The sequence below is a fragment of the Tasmannia lanceolata genome, unplaced genomic scaffold (genome assembly GCF_043159265.1).
Source record: "Tasmannia lanceolata isolate RefF3 unplaced genomic scaffold, GAP_Taslan_0.1 ptg000002l, whole genome shotgun sequence".
Taxonomy (NCBI): Eukaryota; Viridiplantae; Streptophyta; class Magnoliopsida; order Canellales; family Winteraceae; genus Tasmannia; species Tasmannia lanceolata.
Window position 1 is genome coordinate 38,890,818 of NW_027518679.1, and position 19,548 is coordinate 38,910,365.

General features: G+C 44.8%; 1 protein-coding gene and 1 long non-coding RNA gene across 2 annotated transcripts; one reads left to right on the forward strand and one right to left on the reverse strand.

Moving 5' to 3' along the window:
- The first annotated feature begins 5,047 nt into the window (after positions 1-5,047).
- Positions 5,048-5,958, forward strand: LOC143891414 (uncharacterized). The gene is made up of 2 exons (XM_077395988.1): positions 5,048-5,323; positions 5,602-5,958. The coding sequence occupies exons 1-2, from the start codon at positions 5,048-5,050 to the stop codon at positions 5,956-5,958; spliced, it is 633 nt and encodes a 210-aa protein (XP_077252103.1).
- A 9,596-nt stretch (positions 5,959-15,554) lies between these two features.
- LOC143884552 (uncharacterized) lies at positions 15,555-18,852 on the reverse strand. The gene is made up of 4 exons (XR_013252972.1): positions 18,804-18,852; positions 17,727-17,764; positions 16,486-16,679; positions 15,555-15,902 (listed from the first exon to the last, which is right to left on the reverse strand). It is a non-coding gene; the product is annotated as an uncharacterized LOC143884552 (long non-coding RNA).
- Positions 18,853-19,548: the final 696 nt, after the last annotated feature.

Sequence of the window (19,548 nt, forward strand, 5' to 3'; positions counted from 1 at the left end):
AAACAGTGGGTTGTTGCTAATTGATCACTACCCTCTTTGTCTTAATGATGGGGTATCTGTGGATCATTTGTTCATGCACTGTTCTTTCACTAGGATCATATGGAGATGTATCTTTCTGAGGTTTGGAATCACTTGGGTCTTCCCTAGAACTATTCAGAATCTTTTGAGTATGTGGGGGTTTATGCCATGGAAAAAGAGAGGGAAATTATTGTGGAATGTGTGTTTGCTAGCTACGTGGTGGGTGGTTTGGAAGGAAAGAAACTCTAGAGTGTTTGAGGGTTTGGCCAAATCACCTTATTATTTGTACATGCGGATTATAGCATTGGTCATATCATGGGTTAAATGTCTTCCATCCTTTCTTTTTGTATCGGCCTTTGATCTTTGGGAACATTGGAGGGAAGTGTGCTTTAGTACTGAGAGAAAAATTAACATAGTCCAAATATGGGAGCCTCCGATGCTAGGAATGTTGAAAATCAACTTTGATGGTGGTTGTTTTGGAAACCCGGGTAGAGCGGGAGTGGGCGGTCTTTGCCGTGATGAGTTTGGTGAGATTCTTTGGGCTTTTTCTGGTCCTATTAGTGTGTGATTCTTTTGAGGCGGAAGTTAAAGCTGCCTATTTTGGGATCAAGAAGTTGAGTAGAGAAGTATTAGACCATATCATTGTTGAAGGGGATTCATTGAATGTCATTCGGTGGTTGAAGGGTGGTGTAGCTCCTCCTTGGAGATTTTTGGCGTTATTTGATGAAATTGAGGATTTTGTTGCAGGTTCGGCTATTGTCTTTAATCATGTTTGGAGGTCGGCAAAGGAAAAGGCGGATGGGTTAGCCAAGCAGGGAGTTGGGAGGGAGAGTATTCTCTGGTTCGATCATCTTCCCCCGTAATATAATCTTGTTATTTTTATTGTATCTTTTCTTCTTCTTCTCTGTTTCTTCTTTCTTGTTTTTGTTCTCTGGGTTGCCCCTTCTTGGGTGCTCCCTTGTCACTTTTTCTTATTAATGCAAATCGCTATTTCAAAAATAAAAATAAAAATAAAAATGGATTGTTGCTGGGTTAATTTTTTCCTTTTGAATGAAAGAAATTTTTTACTGTGTCATCTTGTGACCGATGTGGTTAATATATGAAAAAAGAAAAATTACAAAGGGGCTCGATACCAGATTGCCCTCAAGGAGGAACGCCCTCAAAGGGGAAGGAAATCAAATAGCTCTAGGTGCTCTCTAGCTACACCTTTGCTAGCTAATGGGGTGTAAAAACTCCAGCCTCTCAGAGGCCGCCACCTATCCTGGAGTTGGTGAACTCCAGCCTCTCACAGGCCGCCACCTGTCCTGGAGTAGGTGAACTCCAGCCTCTCACAGGCCGCCACCTGTCCTGGAGTAGGTGAACTCCAGCCTCTCACAGGCCACCACCTGTCCTCGCACAGGTCATCTCACGTCACCACGTTTTTCCCTATAAATAGGGGTTCAAAGCCCAAACCAATGGGTAATACGAAAAACCCTCTCTCTACCCAAAACTCTTAAGACTAGCTCTGCACTCCTGCTCATACTGACTTGAGTGTCGAAGGGCCTGTCCGGAGTAAAACCCGGGTTGGTCTTCTGACCTTGCTTGCCTCTGTGCAGGGCTCAGCCCTCATAGCAGGACTCTGCCACTTCGCTCTCCTTCACTCCGACCCCTCAGGACTCAGCTCCTCTGGTCATCCAGCTCAGCTCTTACGTCACTGTCGTACCTGTTACCGATTTTTGGTCTAACAGATTGGCGCCATCTGTGGGACATTAGAACTAAAAGTTGTTCAGATCTCTCACAAAAAATGGCAGGGCGGAAGAATGCGCGGGTACCAGCTGCACGGATTGATCAAGCCGTGCTGCCTCGCAGGACCCGAAGTGAACGAATCGCCTCGCTAGTGGTGGCGGCCTCTGCTACAGCTGAGCAGAGCCCTACTAGCTCAGGGCACCTGAATCCCCTGCCCACTCCGGAGCAAGTTCAAGCTCTATTTCAACAGATGACAGCTCTCGTTGGGCAGTACCAGCAACTGCTTCAGACGCCTTCACAACCTCCTCCAGAGGCTCCGCGATCTGTCCAAGAAAGGCCAGACATCCACAGGGGAGAGTCGTCGCGCCATGGTGAGGATCGAACTCACCACTCCACCAGACAAGTCCATCACCCCACAGCGAGGCATGCCCGAACAGAGACTCACCACCGTCAAAGGTCGTGGTCCCGCTCCGCACAAAGGCGTCGAGCTCATGTAGATCGTGCACCACCAGTGAAGTCCCGGCCTCGTCGTAGGAGTCCGGAGAGTCAGTCTGGCTCCGCGGCAAGCCAATCTGTGGGAAGAATCAGGTCCCTGGAACATAGAACGGATCTGCTCCTACAGAGAATGAAGGAAATGGACCACCGAATAGAGAAACTGGCGAAGGATCAGAGCCGGCCCGCCTCCAGGGCATTCTCAAGTAGAACGCCGTTCACTGATGATGTCCTGGGTGCCCCAGCGCCCAGAGGGTTCAAAATGCCCGCCATCCCGCAGTATGACGGGACTACTGAACCCGTGGACCATTTGGAGACATTCAGAACAATGATGCTCCTCCATGGAGCCTCCGACGGCTTCATTTGCAGAGCGTTTCCAACAACGCTAACTGGTGCGGCAAGAGACTGGTACTCCAGGATCAAACCGAGCTCTATCAGTAACTTCGGTGACTTCGGGAAAGATCTGGTCCGCCACTTCATGAGCAGCCGCAGGCCAAGGAAAACAACAGCATCCTTGATGGCCTTGCGGCAGGAGGATAATGAACCTCTGAAAGCCTTCGTCCGCCGCTTCAACAGGGAGGCACTTCAGCTGCCCAATCTAGATCCCTCAGCAGCTATGAATGCGCTCCTTGCAGGTGCCAGGTCTAATGACTTCCGTCGGGCTGTAGCTCGACAAAACCCGCACTCACTGGCAGACCTCATGGCCGGGGCAGAAGAGTATATAACGGTGGAAGAGACACTGGCATCTCTTAATTCAAATCGGAGGATAACCTCTGAAGAGAAGAATCCCCCCAAGCAGCGCAGGGAGGATAAACCTCCCAGAAGAGAGAAGTCCTCACTTCCGCAAAGAAGAGGAGAGAATTTCACACCCCTCAACACCTCCAGAAAACATATATTGGCTGCGATCAGCGAAGAGGAATTCGTGAAGTGGCCTGCTAGAATGATCTCCAAAGGAAACAGGAGAGATCCCTCAAAATACTGTCGGTTCCATAAGGACCACGGTCACGACACAGATGAGTGTTGGCAGCTCAAAGAGGAAATTGAACAACTGATCGGCCGGGGTTATTTGAAAAAGTATATCTGAACTGACGGCCGCAAGCAAGAGCACAGGGAAAAGAGCCCCCGAGGCCGCAGCCCTCGAAGATCACAGCCGCCCCCTGCTCGGAACAAAACTCCTCAGCCGCCCAGTACGCAGCCAGAGGCGCCTCGATCTCAGCCAAGGGGTGTCATTGGTACAATCATGGGTGGACCTGCAACTGGGGGCACGTCCTCTGCTGCCCGCAAAGCGTATGCACGATGGATCCACGCCGTGCACACGACCAGCAAGAAGACAAGAACAGAGAATGAGATCTCCTTCTCATATGCAGATTTGGACAACCTCATACTGCCTCACGACGATGCACTGGTTGTAACCATGCTCGTCGCCAATTGGGAAGTAAAGAAAATCCTCATTGACAACGGCAGTTCGGCGGATATCTTGTACTAACACGCCTTTCAGAAGATGATGATAGGAGACGACAGCCTGAAGCCGGCAAGTTCAGACCTGTTTGGCTTCTCCGGAGAGGTGGTGAAAGTAGAGGGGCAAATTGAGCTCCCAGTTCTTGTCAGAGAGCCACCTTGCCAAGCATTCGCCATGGTCAACTTCCTGGTAGTAAGGGCCACTTCTGTCTATAATGCTATCCTGGGACGGCCTGGCCAGAACCTGATCCGTGCAGTGGCTTCGGCCTATCACCAAAAGATGAAGTTCATAACGCCCAATGGCGTGGGGGAAGTTCGAGGAGATCAACCTCAATCCAGGGAGTGCTATGCGATGACACTGAAGGGCAAAAATGCAGTGGAATCACTACCAATCGAACTATTCGATGTAAGGGACGAACTCAGGGGGACTCAACCCACTGAAGACCTTATCTCCATTCCGCTGTGCCCAGAAGACAAGGAGAAAGTTGCTCTGATCGGCTCCTCTCTCAGCAGCAGCATTCAGCACCAGCTCACTGAGTTTATCCAAGACAATGCAGATGTCTTTGCATGGGTTCCCGCTGATATGCCCGGCATTGATCCAGAGATCAGTACGCACAGGCTTGGTGTTGATTCAACCTGTAGACCGGTTAAGAAGAAGAATAGGCATTTCGCTCTTGAAAGGCGACAGGCGATAAAAGAAGAAGTGGAGAGGCTTCTGAAGGCTGACTTCATTCTCGAGATTCGATATCCGGACTGGCTGGCAAATGTAGTCCTAGTCAAGAAGACAAACGGAAAATGGAGGACCTACGTCGACTTCACCGATCTAAATAAGGCCTGTCCTAAGGACAGCTATCCGCTCCCAAAGATCGATCAACTTATCGACGCCACTGCGGGTCACGAATTGTTGAGCTTCATGGACGCCTTCTCCGGATACAACCAGATCAGGATGAACGAATCAGATATACCAAAGACCTCCTTCGTCACAGATCAAGGGACTTATTGCTACCGTGTTATGCCCTTCGGCCTCAAAAACGCCGGAGCTACTTAGCAAAGGCTGGTGAACAGACTCTTTCAGCACCAGATCGGCCGTAACATGGAAGTCTATGTGGACGATATGCTGGTCAAGAGTCGCAGTGTGCAGGATCATGTATCTGATCTCAGAGAAACATTTCAGGTCCTGAAAAAGCACAGCATGAAGCTTAACCCTACCAAGTGCACTTTCGGAGTCAGCTCGGGAAAATTTTTGGGGATCATGGTAAGCCAACGAGGGATAGAAGCAAATCCAGAGAAGATTAAAGCTGTGATGGATCTCACTGCTCCAAAAACTATCAGAGAAGTGTAGCGTCTCACGGGAATGATAGCCGCGCTGGGACGCTTTATCTCCAAGTCCGCGGAAAGGTGCCTGCCTTTCTTCAGCGCTGTCAGAGGACTCAAGACTGTGCCCTGGACGGAGGATTGCCAGACCGCATTCGAGGAGTTGAAGAAATACCTATCCTCCCCACCACTATTAACAAAACCGGAGCCGGGTGAGGAGCTATTTTTGTATCTCTCCATTAGCTCCACGGCTCTGGCAGCTGTCCTTGTCCGCGAAGAGCACCGACAGCAAAAACCTATCTATTATGTCAGCAAGGTTCTTCACGACGCAAAAACAAGGTACCAGCGGGTTGAGAAATTGGCTTACGCGCTGGTAATGGCAGCCAGGAAGCTAAGACCGTACTTTCAAGCCCACACCATAAAAGTCTTAACTGATCTGCCATTCCGGCAAGTACTCCATCGACCAGATATCTCCGGGCGACTTGTGAAATGGGCCGTGGAGCTAAGCGAGTTCGATATTTAGTACGCGCCTAGGCCAGCCATCAAGGCACAAGTACTAGCAGACTTCGTAGCTGAATGCACCATCCCCAGCAGTTCGTCGATTCTGAAGCTGCGCAGCTCCCAGTTGCGGAGAAAGCAACCCCTAAAGAATGTACAGCAGAGGGAACAGAAACAGAAATCATCCATCCGCCAGCCGAGCAGGGCTCCACGACCAGCGCACTAATCTGGGAAGTACATGTCAACGGGTCTTCAAACAAAAGTGGTTGTGGAGTTGGCCTCTTCCTCACCGCACCCGATGACTTCACTGCGGATTATGCCTTAAGATTTGGATTCCGCGCATCCAATAACGAGGCGGAGTATGAAGCTCTTCTCGCCGGAATGGGCCTTGCAATCCAAACCGGCGCCCGGAACTTAAAAGCATATTGTGACTCCCAGCTGGTTGCAAACTAGATTTAGGGGGTCTACGAAGCTTGAGACGAGCGTATGATCAAGTACCTCGCCAAGGTCCACCAACTCGCCAGCAAGTTCGAAAGTTTTGAAGTCATCAGAGTCCCCAGAACAGAAAACACCAAGGCAGATGTGCTGTCAAAACTCGCTGCCTCCGGATATACCACCCTTGGGAGCATACACATGGAGTTCCTGTCAAGATCCAGCATTGAAAGAAAAGCCGCAGAAACAATGCAGGCAGAGAATGAGCCGTGCTGGATGGACGGGATCATCAGTTATCTGCGCGACGGTAAACTCCGTGAGGATAAAAAGGAAGCCCGCAAGGTGATACAGAGAGCTGCCCGATTCTCCCTCAGCAGTGACGTCTTGTATAAGAGATCCTACACTCTCCCATACTTGAAGTGCCTTAGGCCGGGCGACGCCGCATATACACTCCAGGAGACGCATGAAGGAATTTGTGGAGAACATCTGGGGGGCAAAGCACTGGCAATAAAAGTGTTGCTCAGAGGTCTGTATTGGCCCACCATAAGGCAGGATGCGCTGAGTCTGGTTAAAAGGTGTGAGAGGTGTCAGAAATTCTCTCCCACCATCCACCAGCCCGCCGTGGCGATGGCTCCAATTATTAGTCCACTACCCTTCGCAGTATGGGGGATGGACATCCTGGGCCCCTTTCCACCGGCCTCCGGAAAGCGCATGTTCGTGGTAGTAGCGATCGACTATTTCACTAAGTGGGTGGAGGCGGAACCTCTAGCACAGATCACAGAGCAAAATGTGCAGAACTTCTTCTGGAAATCAATAGTTTGCAGATTTGGGATTCCTCGTGCCTTGATAACGGACAACGGCAAACAGTTCGATTGCCGAAACTTTCGTAAGTTCTGCTCCAATCTAAAGATTGAACATAGGTTCACTTCAGTAGCTCACCCACAGACCAACGGGCAAACAGAAGTGACTAATAGAATCCTGCTTTAAGGGATAAAGAAAAGGCTGGATGAAAAAGCTGGCCGCTGGGCGGACGAGCTTTATCACGTTCTATGGGCATACCGCACTACTCCCCGCACGCCAATGGGCGAATCGCCATTCAATCTCTCCTTTGGAACAGAGGCTATGATACCGGTCGATGTAGGCACTCCGTCTCCCAGGGTCACCAGCTTCAACGAGCAGCTTAACAGTGACGGGCTCCGCGCCAATCTTGACTTACTAGAGGAGATCCGGGAAGAATCTCGAATCCGAGTCGCCGCCTACAAGCAGAGGGTATCCAACTATCATGACACCAAGATACGTCCCAGAGAATTCCGGACAGGAGATTTAGTCCTCAGGAGAGCGGCCGTCTCCCAACCAACTAAAGTCGGGATACTCTCCCCGACTTGGGAGGGGCCATATCGAGTGAAAGAAATCATCAGCCCAGGAAGCTACAAGCTAGAGACACTGGAGGAGCATTTGTTACTCCACGCATGGAACTCCAAAAACCTTAGAAAATATTATCAGTAGACACGTCGCCCGGCTTGACAGGTGATTTTGTAAAATTACGTTTATATTAATATGAATAAATGATTTTTTTGCAGATCCACACTTTCTCTCTTATCACTTATAATTGGAAACCCAGTTCATAAAACTTGGGTACTCTCTGGAAACCCAGTTCACAAAACTTGGGTACACTCTGGAAACCCAGTTCACAAAACTTGGGTACTCTCTGGAAACCCAGTTCATAAAACTTGGGTGCTATCAATCGTCTACAATCCCAGGTTATTAAAACTAGGGGGCAAGCCGGGCAAGTCATTCAACCAAAGCCTATCAGAGACAGAAGAAACAGATATGGACAAGTATAATTTCATTCATCAAAATGTAGGGCCTCGAGGACCATTACAGGGTTGGCCTTAAAGGCCGTCAAAAAAAAAGAGGAGAGAAAAACAACAGAACAAATAAGAGATCCTAGGGTCTCCAAGACCACTACAAAAAGGAGAAAGAAATACTAAGAAGCATCTGGGACGGTGGCAGTATCAGCAGCGGTATCAGCAGCAGTATCGGCAGGGGCCTCTGGCTCCTCGTCAACAATTGTCGGCCTGGAAGGAAGAGTCATATTAGCCATCACCAAGTTCGGGTTGCACGCCTGGAGTTCCTGGAGGCAGTCGTAATACCCAAGACTATAAGCCTCACTCGACAGGCTGAAGAGTTCGGCCTCTTTCGCCTCGACGGCCCCCTTTACTGCCACTTCCTGCCTCTCTTTGGCTCTCCTCCTCTGGGCGTCCATGGCCTCTGCAGCCTTGTCCAACTTCTGCCTTTCGAAGGCCAAATCCTCCGCCAGTAACTTCTTCTCAGCCTCCACCCGTCCGATACTCGTTTGGAGCTCCTTGACCTCAGTGGCCAGCTTTCCGTTCACCTCTTCAGATTTGGTGATGGCTTCGGAGAACAACTTGCTCTTCTCCTTGAGATCATTGTAGTATATTCCAATCTACAAACAGAAACAAGCATCAGTATAGAAAGAAAGCAAAAGATGGACAGAAAGTAAACAAGTTCATTACCTGATAGAGTGAAGAGAACACTGCCTCTTCTCCAGTAGCCGGCGGCTCGTGGACGACCTGTTGCTTATCCTTCAGAAGGAGACACTTGCTCACAATCTCAGCCGCTACTCGGCTCTCTCCCAGGGCGGTATCGTCCTTCTGAACAGCCCAATTGGGCCGAAAAACATTGTCATTCGACCTCGCAGGAGGACGGGCTCCAGCCCCAGTTCCAGTGGATGATCCACCAGATTTAGAGGAACCACCTCCCTGAGCAAAGGGGCCCACTAGCTTCACTGTGGTTTTTGCCTTCTGAGCCGGGCGCGGCGCAGTGTCTCGTGACGGGGCCGGACTCGCCAGCTCAGACGCCTTATCTTCTCGACTGTTGATTGTTTCTTCATTTCTGCAAGTAAGCAAGCAGTCAGAAACAGATAAACAAAAAGCAGCAGATTTTGAGACAAGTCTAGCTACATACGTGCCGGAGTCGCGGTACTTATACCAAGTCCGACCAGAATATTTTCTCCTGAAAAATCCGAACAGTGGATGAGGCCTGTTCGTTCAATCTCCTTCCGCATCAAGGCAAATGTTCTCGCATCTTCACCCTCAAGAAGCGGTTTGCGACTCAGTCCGGTGGTATCCGGAGTGTCCCATACTAAAGGGACCGGCCAGGCCTCACTGGCTCCCTTATCCTCGACGTAGAAGAACCTATTCTTCCACGTATGTATTGACGAGGGGATGCCAGTAATTATTTTCAAATCAGGGCGCTGGCTAATATAAATCTAGCCCCCCTCCTTGTGTCTCTTCAGATGTGCACAAGCACGGAATAGCGGCAAGGTCACGCTCCTCTCTAGCCGGCCGTGGACAAGGTACAAAAACCCAGTCAGTAACCTCCATGAGTTTGGAGCAACCTGGGCTGGGGCCAATCCGTAGTATCGGAGCACCGCTGTAAAGAACGGGTGCAAAGGGAATCGAAGTCCTGCTCTCAACGACTCCTCATAGATACAGAGGTCCTGACTCTCGTTACAGGCCCTATCTCCCTCTATAGCCGCCCTCAGCTTAAATCTTGAGGGCACACAATACTTATCTCTAATGTCCCCCAGCATGGACACGGTGAGGTGATTTTCTTCAATCAAAGCCCGCATGTTATACTTAGGGTTGGCCTCTATCCGTGCTCTAGCGATGACCTCCACGGCCCAGCCAGGGAGAAACGTTGTCGACGCTTCAGCAAAGTCACTACCCCCACTCCCCCCTACTCGGTGGAGACTATCAGTCGGGAGTGGGGTGGCGTTCAGGTCTAATATCACTTCGTCCTTGTCACCGCCATCATCGCTGTCTATAATATCTACTCTAGTGGCCGGACTAGCCATTACAGGCTTCAGAAGCGGCCTGAGTTCTGAGCTACTACTGGTGGAAGACTCAGAACCGGACTCGTAACTTGAACTACTATTAGACATGTAGAAAAAAGAAAGGCTAAGAAAAATACCAGGGGAAGTAGAGAGCTCCTAAAAGATCCGCGCGCAAGCTCCAAATACGAACTGCGGAGCCGAACTCGCAGAGGAGGAGAGGAAGAGAAGATAAAAAGTGAAAAGTGAAGAATGAGAGGTAAAAACCTCCTTTTATAAATTTTCAAAGGCGGTGGGACATTAAATGCGAAGCACGCATCTCGAGGGCACTCAAATGACGCCAAGTGTCCCTTATTTATGACGGACACATTCTCCCAGACAAATATATTATTGAGTACGCGCGTACGAATACGCGTATCTCCACCTCCAAAGCGCTCCGGACTGGATTTCCGCACTCCGGACTGGATATAACGCGTTTCTACAAAACGACAAAAACCAGTCCGGCCCAAGCCGGACTGGATATAACGCGTTTCTACAAAACGACAAAAACCAGTCCGGCCCAAGCCGGACTGGACGCAAGACGACAAAAACCAGTCCGGCCCAAGCCGGACTGGATATAACGCGTTTCTACAAAACGACAAAAACTAGTCCGGCACAAGCCAGACTGGACGCAAGACGACAAAAACCAGTCCGGCCCAAGCCGGACTGGAGAACTCCGGACTCATCTCCAGCCGGACTGGCTCAACTCCGGACTGGAGAACTCCGGACTCATCTCCAGCCGTACTGGCTCAACTCCGGACTGGCGAACTCCGGACTCATCTCCAGCCGGACTGGCTCAACTCCGGACTCGCGAACTCCGGACTCATCTCCAGCCGGATTGGCCGGACTCCGGACTGGATTTCCGGACTCACTTCCAGCCGGACTCCGGACTGGATTTCCGGACTCACTTCCAGCCGGACTCCGGACTGGATTTCCGGACTCATTTCCAGCCGGACTCCGGACTGGATTTCCGAACTCCGGACTGGAGTTCCGGACTCATTTCCAGCCGGACTCCGGACTGGACCTCTCGACTGAACCCCTCGATTCACTTCCATACGACGCCCACCCATCCAGATAATCCATCAACCACACTTTCCCAAGTCACTCAAGGACTTGGAAAACTGGGGGGCAACTGATGGGGTGTAAAAACTCCAGCCTCTCAGAGGCCGCCACCTGTCCTGGAGTTGGTGAACTCCAGCCTCTCACAGGCCACCACCTGTCCTGGAGTAGGTGAACTCCAGCCTCTCACAGGCCGCCACCTGTCCTGGAGTAGGTGAACTCCAGCCTCTCACAGGCCACCACCTGTCCTCGCACAGGTCCTCTCACGTCACCACGTTTTCCCCTATAAATAGGGGTTCAAAGCCCAAACCAATGGGTAATATGAAAAACCCTCTCTCCACCCAAAACTCTTAAGACTAGCTCTGCACTCCTGCTCATACTGACTTGAGTGTCGAAGGGCCTGTCCGGAGTAAAACCCGGGTTGGTCTTCTGACCTCGCTTGCCTCTGTGCAGGACTCAGCTCCTCTGGTCATCCAGCTCAGCTCTTACGTCACTGTCGTACCTGTTACCGATTTTCGGTCTAACACTAGCTAACATTTCAGCTTCTGAATTAGCTGACCTTCTAACAAACAAGGCGAAATGAGGGTTCTAACAAACATGGTACCGTTGCCTGCCCCACTACCTACTCCTCCCATTTTCTCTTTCATAATATCTCGGCAATTCTTGGCCAGGCTGGGGCATTTGTAGAGTCCACTTCTATAATCAGGTTCCAAGTCTTGTATTTGCATACCATCTTTGTCTGGCAGTAGAGCTTTCGATTCCTCTCTCGATGAAGCATATTCTAGAGCGATGTTCACCTTGTGTGGTTTGAAAGGGTGGGAACCGGTCCCACCCCACCCACACCCACGCACTCACACACCATTTTGATTTTTGTTCGACAAACTTGACATGCTTTCAAATTGTTACACATAACTCCCTATAGTTAAACATGGTTCCATTTGAATGCCCTTTTCCAAACATTAAATTTAAGGGGCCCGTTTGGATACACGGATGTTAGAATCTAGTTTTTTAGTTAGAAAACAGTGTAAAAGAGGGTTCATGATCAAGCTGTTGTACGCCGTCCTAACAGCCTTTCTTGGATTTTAAGTGAGAAATTCAGGTTTTAAAAATCTCTCCTGCATCTTGAGATTTCTAAAACCTGGAAATATGGGAGGATCTGCTACTCTCTTGCCGACGGAAAGAAGGGCGAGAAGTCAGAAACGAGTAAAAAACGACGGCTGGTCAGCTTCTTCTCTTCTCTTAGCTACAATTTTGAAGAAACCTCGGATTCTAAAATCCGTGCATCCAAACGGCTCTTAAGGGTATGTTTGGCCACCATAATTTTGTTTTTCCAGGGAATATTAGCTTGCCAGAGGGGAGATTTTGAGGGGCTAGGAGTAAGGAGATGGAGATAAGTAGGGGTGTCAACGGATCCACTTCGGGTCGGATCCACCTATGTCACAGTCACGATCCATTCAAATTCCTTATCGGTCGGGTCGGACTCGGATTGTTCTTCGGATCCTAATTTCCAAGTCATGATCACGATCCATTTTAATTCGGACCGTCCATCGGAGTGTCCTATTATGTCCCACTAAGCTAAGTAAACAACTATTTTTTTTAAAACGAGTAAGAATGGCAGTCCACTATTAGTGTGTCTCTATGCATTTTCTTCTACTAGATTAAAAATTTATCTATGTTTAATCTATGTGTAAAATAATGCTTGTAAACAATAAAACTAATCAAAATTACATACACAAATATAATGTATAACTATTATCAAGGAATATGATTCATAACAATAACATTCAGTAATAAAAACTGATGAACTAATAATATATTCATGACGGCATATATGTTCAATAGACCAGCATAATGAAAGTAAAAACTGAGAAAATGAATCAAGAAAAAAAAAGACTCACCATGATAATCCTCACCAGCATGACGCGGAACCATCCAAAAATAGTATTGCTCTTCTAAACCATTTCTAAATTCCTGCAAAATCTAAGAATTGTGTATACTTTCAACTGAAATAGGGAAACTTATAATAAGAAAAATGATGCTTGACCAAGACAACAAATCAAATGAGTCATTTGTAAATAGTTCACTAATAATAACATCAACCCACCATAAATACATAGGTCTGCAAAAGTTGACAAGATTCGTGTAACCACAAAGTAATAAATAAAAATATCAAACTCAAAAACACAATGTTGCCATGTTGGTTTTGCAATTGGCACAACTAAACCAAAAATATCTCCAATCCATTGTTTTTGCGATTGGCACAACTAAACAAAAAAATCTCCAATCCATTGTCGATATACCCTACACCAACATACAAAGGAACAAAATAATTAATTTAAATATATGTGAATCATAAATTCAACAATGCAAAACAAAAAATTAAGTCGTCTAGGGCAATGCGCAAGATGTCGTTTTAAGTGAGTAGTTCCACTAGTACTTGAACCCGTGAGATTCCTCTTACAATGTTTGCATTTAGCCCACAAAACCCCATTTGAATCTTCTTCTTTTTCAAAATCATTCCAAATGACTGACCTTAATTTATGTCGTCTAGGGCTAGGTGGTGAGTGATTTCCATCATTAACATCATCATCCACAATATCCTCAGACATTGTTGAAATAATTTCCTGTATAACATGTAAAAATAACCATAGATATTGTTTAGCTAGTTTAGCATCATTCATTACAATCAAGAAAGATACAAGGCGAGATTAATACAGGAGAATGTAAATGAGTTTCTGAATTGTACATAAAAAGCATTCATAAACAAAAGGCCATGTTTGGAAACCATGAAAACTTATAGAGCGAGGATTTTTTCACCCCACGTCAAAAAGTGTTAAGTCTGCCCACAATTCCGCTAAAAGGGGAGCGCAATTAGATGGGCCATAGGATGATCCAAAACCATGAAAACTTATTGCCTTCACTTTATTAAAAGTACAGTATTGCCTGCACCATAGGATGATCCAAACCGTCCATTAGATGGGCCACGGCTGAAATAGGTTGTGTCCCAAAAATCATTTCCATAGGCTGATCCTAACCCTTCGATCTGAATGTTAGAGGGTTGATCCTAACCATCTAGATCATTTAGCCCATTAATATTTAAGAAGGCCCAGCCCAATTCAATGTATAAACATTGCTTAAAAGAAAGAGATTCTAACTTCACAAGGGGTGAGGAATAGTTCTTAATCCTCACCATCTGCAAAAAGACTCTTCTACAAATTCCAGAACCTTTTTCCAACACTATTTCAAATTCAAAATTTTCATTTCTGAAATTTAATCCTCCAACAATCTGACAAATGAGTCTCAATTTATCTCTTTAAAGCTAACGAAAGCCCTCAAAAAGGTATGCTTGATGCTTCAAAATAACTTTCTTGATTTTTCGGTGTTTATTTTTTGGGTTGTTTTTTGGGTTTTGGGGAATCTCTATCTAAAACCATTTTCCCTAAAAAAAAATTTTGTTTTCTACTTGAAATTCATGTATTGGGTTTTGGGTCTTTTCCAAAACCCTTAGTTATTCACTGTAGGTTTCTTTCTGAGAAGGGTTTGGATGTTGCAGGCTATGCTATGGTATTTTGGGGAGATTGAAAAAAATTTCTGTCATTTGAGGCAAGTGGGTCTCCTTAATTTTACCCCTTTTCGAAGTCTTGGATTTGGTTTGGGCGGGCTTTGAATATTGGGAATCAAAGAAGCTGATATCAGGTTAGAGATTGGGGTTTTGATTTGTCCCTATTTTTTGTGGATAGGGTTTATGGGTATCTCATGAAAAAAAAAGAAGCAAAACCCCCAAATTTAATGCATGTGTTTTCTAGGGTAATATGTGAGTTTATGAACTAACATAATCAAACCTTACCTTCAAAGCTTGAGAGATACACACCGTTGTTGTTAATGGTAGAGAAAAGAACAAAACCCTAAAATCCCTTTTTCTTTCCTCCGTGAAAAGTGAAAACTGAAACGGTGAAAGACTGAAAGTAAAAGTTAAAAAGGAGGAATGGAACGGCTGAAAAGTGAAAAACTGAAAGTCTGAAAATAAGGAAATCACGCTGCCTTATCCTATTCATTAGTGATAAGAGATGTTTTGACCAAAATACCCTTCATAGAAATAATAGCATTTACAAAATTTGAAGGGTATTTTTGTCAAACATTTCGGATCGTGACTATCCAATGGGCATCTCTGCCGTGCCCATACCCAATCCGAAATTTTTCGGATCCCAGATTTTAGGGTCCGAAATAAGCCCATGGATCCTATTCGTATGTTTAGATCCCGTTCATTAACGTTCGGATTCGGACGATCCATTGGACCGTCTGGATCCATTGACACCATTAGAGATAAGTAGCTGAAAACAGGAAAAATAAATCTAATTTTCCCTGAAAAGAATTTCTTGGCTTCAAAACATGGCCTAGGGTAATGTGATGTGAAACCATTTAAGCTAAGGTCATAGGCCTTATCTTCCATTAACTCCTTCCACTATTGCTAACTGCAGTGTAATCTTCAATTCAATTAATTTAGGATCCGATTATAGTCATAATTAACCGTTTGGCTATTAAATTAAGATTGACTCTAAAGATTATTTAATAAATTTAGGCCCTCTTTGGACTGGAAGAAAAACATTTCTGATGGAAATTTTTTTCTAAGGAAATATTACTTCTCCTTGAATTTAGAGGGAAATGATATGCTTTCGGTTAATTTAGAGGGATATTATTACAAATTGAAGGTGCTATCAGCAGCAGCTGCTGAATCAAATATCAAGGGTGGTACTTCTGTTACCCCATAAATATCGATCTACATGCGCATTCACCATATAATTTCTCTCCTGTAACATAAAACATAAGGTGGCAGTGTTGTTGGAGAGGAATTTTAGCAGTTGTCGATTTCTTGGAGGAGAGAGATGAACCTAGTACGAGTCATAGGTTTCGCATAGACCTTGTCAATTCCACGGCCAGACGTTGCTCCGCGAGTTTCCGCTCACCCCCACTATCTCGCTTCGAATGCCCATTGGCCTAACATCCTCGTTGCCTAGCACATGAGAAAAAAATCTAAATATTTAAAGGGAAAAAAATATGGAGACACGATTTTCATCTTCCATCAAGGTGTTAGGAACGAACTCAACTCGTCGGATATGCGAACTCAACTTATAATATTACCATTTCAAAAAAGAAAAGAAAAAAGGAACGAACTCAACTTGTCGCATATGCTTTAACCAGCTGTTAAAGAAGGTTGAAAGCCTTTTGGGATTTGTAACAACTGGTTAAGCACATAGGACAAAGTGAGTTCATGAAAATTATCAAAACATGGTTGTGCTGACATCATTTCCGTTTGATAATTGATTTTGAGTACAGATTGTATTTGACTCAAAATTAGATGCTGTTACGGGGTAAAGTCTCTAGTCATTTTATCCTGATTGAGTCTGATGTGATGGAATGACAATTTTGCTCCATACCTAGCTTTTGCATGGGATGAGACACATAGACCATATGGAAAGAATTGTTATTCAATTTTCATGTAATTGATTGCATAAATGTATAGCTAAATCCAGATGAAGATCGCACCAACAAGAATGAAAGGACAATTTTATCCCAACAATAACTGGAAGCCTTACCTGTGCTGACCAGTCTCCACCTCCACAGTTTTGACACCAAGGCTGCTCAAGAGTGTCTTGTGGATCTTGCAGATAACCCTATTATCATCCACAATAAGGGCAGGTAACTTGTCTTGAGGCTCAAATGATGTAAAGAAGAGGAAGCACCAAGTTTGGACCCCCTCCCATTAACAACGCTTTTCAACTTCCCCAAGCTGGAAGAACACAAATTAAATGAAATTTCAGGAATAAAATTGCTCTCTTCTTAAAATTAATCATCTTAGATTTATGCTATTGGTAGTATGTGTGCGAGCGTGCGTGCACGTGCCATGGCGTGTGCGTGTGAGTGTGATTAAGATGCACTAACCAAGTGTATGATTACTGTGTGTCATTCCCACAATTATGATGATTAGTGAGGAATTGGGCAGGAATGGATTAGTGAGGAGAGGGTGAAAAGTGGTTAAAATAACGAAAAGAAGAAATTCTACTCCGAAGAGAGTTTTTGCTATCCTTATTTTTCAGCCACTTTGCATCGTCTCCTCACTCATACCCTCTCAATTCCATCTCCTACTGTCCTTGCGGTGTTTTCAACACTTGGTAAGCTAATATTCCATGAAAAAACATTTAATGGTTGCTAAAGATGTTCTACGGGTCTCTTCTGGATCTCTATCAAAGTAAATGCAAAAAATCTTATATGAAAATGGTTTTGAAGTTAAATATGATTATTTGCAAATAATGTTTATAACGGTCTTAGAAATGTTAGAGTTAGTGGCTTCTTAAGAGGTCTCAATATCGCATCTGCAAATAAGATTAAATTAAAATAAGCTTATTTGCAAATAGGAAACTGGATTCCAAAGATGCTTGCTTAAGACCTACTGAATATTTTTAAAAGCTTACCGGTTGTTGGTGACATATTGACAACTATAGCCCATGTTAGTAGCTTAGAAAACAGTAGAAAACGGTTTGAGGATGGATGGAAGCCTGTTGTGGTTCGGTCGTGTTTTGGTTTCCCCATCTTGAATTAGCCGTTGCTCAAGTGTAACTAGGGGTGCAACTTGGGTCAGGCTCAACCTGAATCTGACAGATTCAACTCGATTTTGGCTTGGGTTGGGTCGGGATAAGACAACCCGATTGGGTTATGACTAAGGTCTTGGGCAACCTGATCCAACTGTAATATCTCTTATTATTAAGATAATATTAAAAAAACAAAGAAATCCATACTCCATCCACATATAAAAGAGCAAAGAAGTTTAGACTCGTACCTCTTTCCTATATCACCCATTCCATTGAAAATATAATCCTGTCAATTGGAATTCACATATAAGCACCAGGAAACAAAAAAAGACAATGGTTACTTCAGCCATTTCACTTTTAATCAAGCTAGTTTGTTAGAGCTTCGATTAAAAGTGATATCTGCAAGATTTTAAATGGTGAATGCGCATGTAAATCGGTATTTGCGGTACCACCCTAGACATTTGATCCAAAAACAATACACTTTGTAAGGTGTTGCTGGCGGATCAAATATCAAGAGTTGTATTTCTGTTGTACCACCTATACCGATCTACGTGCGTGTTTACCAAATAATTTCTTAATATTTCCACGCTCTTCATTTTCATGCTTTCTGTTACGAGAGAAACAAAAGGGTGTGTGATGTGAAACCATTTAAGCTGTAGTCTGAATCTATAGTGTGATGTGATGTAAAACTATTAATGATGGGTTTCCTTTTCAAAATTTAAAGGGAAATAATATGACTACGATTAATTTAATAGGTTGGTTATCACCATAAATTGAAGGACCTTTTAGATAAAAATAGAACAAGGTTGGTTCAAATTATCTTTTATAGTGTGTAAAAAAGGATTCGCTAGGGACTTTCATAGCAGGGTTTTTTTTTTTTTTTTGAATGATTTCGTAGCAAGCAATTTAGCGGCTGGCTGTTGCATGAAAGAGGCATTTGTGATTTGTTTTTCCAACTTTGGTTTCTTCCCCAAATCTCACGAGGTAAGTATTTTTTATTATCTAACGATTCTAACCCAATAAACGTATTGCCGCATGCTAAAATATGCAAATGATGATATTCAGAAAGGCCCTTTTTGGATTGCAGGGACATATTTCTGGTGAAAACATTTTCCTAAGAAAATGAATAGTTTGGCCCAAAGCAATGAGCTACACATAATTCTTCATTCACATGTGAGTTAGAAAGTTCTAAGAGAGAGTAAATTAACAGAATCAGAGGATAAATTTGAGAAAAAAGATTAAAAAACTGAAAACTAAAAACCCTAGATCTATTACTCGGGTAAAAACTGAGAACCCAATAGTGAAAACTGAAAGGACGTACTCACCTTCTCAAGAGGACTCCATCGCTTTTTCTTTCTCATCCTCTCTTCTCTCTCAGCCCTAATGTTTGAAGAAGAGAAGAGGGATGCTTTTATAATAATAGTAAGAGTCGTGATATATCCACCCCTTTCTGCTTTTTCACGATACTTTTCATAGGGTGGAGACATAATTTTGAGGTTTTTGCCATATAACTCTTACTTTGCTTTATTTGGAAAAGAAGAATCTTCTAGATTGAAAATTTGGTAACGCTCGAAGTTATGACGTTTAAATTACATTGTACATGGACATACAATTTGACAATTTGGTAACGCCCATTACTCTCTCTTTTGGTGGACAGTTCGCATGACCTGATTTGCAAAATTCAACCAAACTTGATTACTCTATTAGCAAATTGTCAAAGTAGAAGACTCTTTTCTCCAAATAAAGCTAACGGAAGTATGTGAACCAAATCACAGAATTCAAAATTCAAAATTCAAAATTCAAAATTCAAAAAAAAAAAAAACCTTAGAAACATCTTCTTGGAAAATTTTAGGTGCCGTTTGGATACGCAGCGTTGATTTCTTCAAAATTGTAGAAGGGAGATGAGGGAAGAAAGAGACCAGCCGTCGTTTCTGATTTCTTGGTCTTCTTTCCGACAGCAAGAGAGCACCAGATAATCTCATGTTTTCAGGTTTTAGAAATCTCAGGATGTGGGAGAGATTTCTAAAACCTGGATTTCTTACTTAAAATCCAAGAGATGCTGACATGACA